The sequence below is a fragment of the Gregarina niphandrodes genome, assembly GCF_000223845.1.
Source record: "Gregarina niphandrodes unplaced genomic scaffold scaffold00085, whole genome shotgun sequence".
NCBI lineage: Eukaryota > Apicomplexa > Conoidasida > Eugregarinorida > Gregarinidae > Gregarina > Gregarina niphandrodes.
Genome location: NW_011645850.1, coordinates 8,466 through 10,782, shown reverse-complemented (window position 1 = coordinate 10,782; position 2,317 = coordinate 8,466). Strand labels below are relative to the sequence as shown.

The 2,317-nt window shown below is 56.8% G+C and overlaps 2 protein-coding genes across 2 annotated transcripts; one reads left to right on the top strand and one right to left on the bottom strand.

Annotated features, from left to right (window-relative positions):
* Nucleotides 1-428: 428 nt before the first annotated feature.
* On the bottom strand, nt 429-842 carry GNI_191910 (hypothetical protein; the record flags this gene model as incomplete). Its single annotated transcript, XM_011135376.1, has 1 exon — nt 429-842. The coding sequence occupies one exon, from the start codon at nt 840-842 to the stop codon at nt 429-431; it is 414 nt and encodes a 137-aa protein (XP_011133678.1).
* A 666-nt stretch (nt 843-1,508) lies between these two features.
* Nucleotides 1,509-1,989, top strand: GNI_191900 (hypothetical protein; the record flags this gene model as incomplete). Its single annotated transcript, XM_011135375.1, has 2 exons — nt 1,509-1,605; nt 1,655-1,989. 2 exons carry the CDS (start codon nt 1,509-1,511, stop codon nt 1,987-1,989), a joined length of 432 nt encoding a protein of 143 aa, XP_011133677.1.
* Between the last annotated feature and the right edge of the window lie 328 nt (nt 1,990-2,317).

Below are 2,317 nucleotides of genomic sequence, written 5' to 3'. Positions count from 1 at the left end.
AGGGGAAGACTTAAGATCTTCATTGACGGACCCAAGTGGGGATGCGGTGAAGCAAAGGTATGACGATCGTAATGTCGTGCGGTAGAGGCATGAGGAAAAATGGACACCGCGGTCATGTAGCTCAGTAGGTTAGAGCGTCAGTCTAATAACAGAGAGCCCAGAACAGTCCGTCAGTGGCGTGGTGGAAAACTGGATGGCGTCGGCTGGGGTTCACGGCTCTCACTTTCGGTGCATTCGTCGATTCGCCAGGTCGTGCTGTAGATAGCACGGCCGCATACCATCGCACTCCACACGCCTCGTCGCGATTTGCTCGAATGGTGGAGCGCTAGCGTGTGGGCTGATACCCAAGTCGTCCAATGAGGCGTTCGGCTCAGTTCCCGTTTGTGGGGCGACCAAGAATATCGGTAACTGTTTTACCTTTGCTGTGGTCACTCGCCAGTGGGCACTTCGTGAGCCGGCACTGGCGGTCTTTTCAGTCTGGTACAGATCAGGCACTCCCTGATCATGCCTGCGACGTCCTTACCCAGTCCTGGCCAGCTGAATAGCGTGAGTAGCCGTTTCCTAGTCCTTGTTACTCCTAGGTGGCCGCTTGGCCCGTAGTGGAAATTCACCAAGACCCTTGCTCTTAATGGTCCCGGGACGTAGACTTTCCCCGTGCGCGTCTCGATGTACCATTTGCCTTCCCGGCGTACGCCTGGCACCCCTTCGGGTGGCATCGCCTCGTACGCCCGCAGGAATTCTTCGTCGGAGGGTAGGGTCGGTAATTCCAGTTGCTTACTTCTTCCTACCGCGCCTACGCGCATGGCTATCGTATCCAGGATAGCGTCCGACTCGTCATCCATGACTGAGTACCTTGGCAGCCAGTCCGCGATGTGATTCTGTTCACCTGAAAGGAACTTAATTGTGAAGTCATACTGGCTCAGGTGGAGGGCCCAGCGGAAGACCTTTCCTTTGTCGACACCTGAGAGGTACCGGAGGTTGTTGTGAGGTTAGCGTAATCTCTCCATTGGTCTATTGCCCATTTTACCGCGGGAGGGGTGTGGGGCAAGTTGCCCAAGGCACCCCTGCGGGCGCGGCAGCCGAAGTCGAGCAGCGACTCCAGCAAATGGGCCAACAGATAGAGCAGATAGCAGCGGCGCTGACCGCGAGCAGTGTCGCCAACCCGCAAGTAGGCTACGGCAGCCCCGAAGACCAGGAGAACCCCCATTTTGGGTGACGGCCCACGTGAAAGGTAAGTCGATTGACTTCCTTTACGATACGGGGGCCGAAATCAGTGTACTCTCGGAGCGAGAGAGGCGACGCGTAGACGCAGACTTGTCCGGCGAGAAAGTGAACATCAAGACCATCTTGGGATCAGGGGGCCTGCCCAAGACCCGGCCGTTAGAAGTGAAGGTAGCCGGAAGGACGAGACCAGTAAGTTTCGTGGTGAGCCGAGAGGACAACATGCCTAACCTACTGTCGGCACCAGACATGAAGCGGTCGAGAAATGTAGAGAACGCGCAGCGGTAATGTGCGCAAGGCGTGGGTACACGGAGGCATTGAAGCTGTCCGAACCCAAATACCAGGAACAGCCGGCGGTGACAGAGGAAGTCGAGCCGCCGTACAGTAAGCCACACGGAGCCAGAATTAAGGCAAGAATTGTGGACCCTCCTAGAGGGGTATCGGGATGCCTGGGAGCATCCGAAGGCCGCACAAGTGCGCTATGAGGCCAAGTTCGAGGTTACAGGGAAACCGCACAAGGCAGTTCGAGGTCGCAGGCATTACGAGCCGGAGATGCGACGCGAGCTGGAGAGCCAGGTAAAGAGGCGGCTGGAGCTTGGCGTCATAAGACCGTCCAAAAGTGACGGCGGCAGCACCACACTTTGTCAAGAAAAAGACTGGAGAGTGGAGGTGCGCATCAGACTACCGGAAACTGAACGAATCGATGGTATCCGACTCCTACCCACTGCCGAGGATCTGGGATCACCTGCGGAGGGCGGCAGGACGTAAATACTACGTAACGTTGGACATGAATTCGGGCTTCTGGAACGTGCCTATCGAGAAGGGGTGTAAGCACCTCACGGCGTTCATAACTCCGATAGGCCTGTTCGAATTCAATGTCGTACCCTTCGGGATCAAGAACTCGCCCGCCGGGTTCCAGCGAGCAATGGACACCTGCTTCGCCCCGATACTGAGTGACGACGTCTTCTGCTACATTGACGACGTCACCATATGCGGAAATGACCCAAGGGAGATCCTAGAGCAGCTGAGGACCTTCCTGGGCCTGTGCAGGGGCACCGGGTTCTACCTGCGGTTGGACAAGAGTGAATGGTTCAAG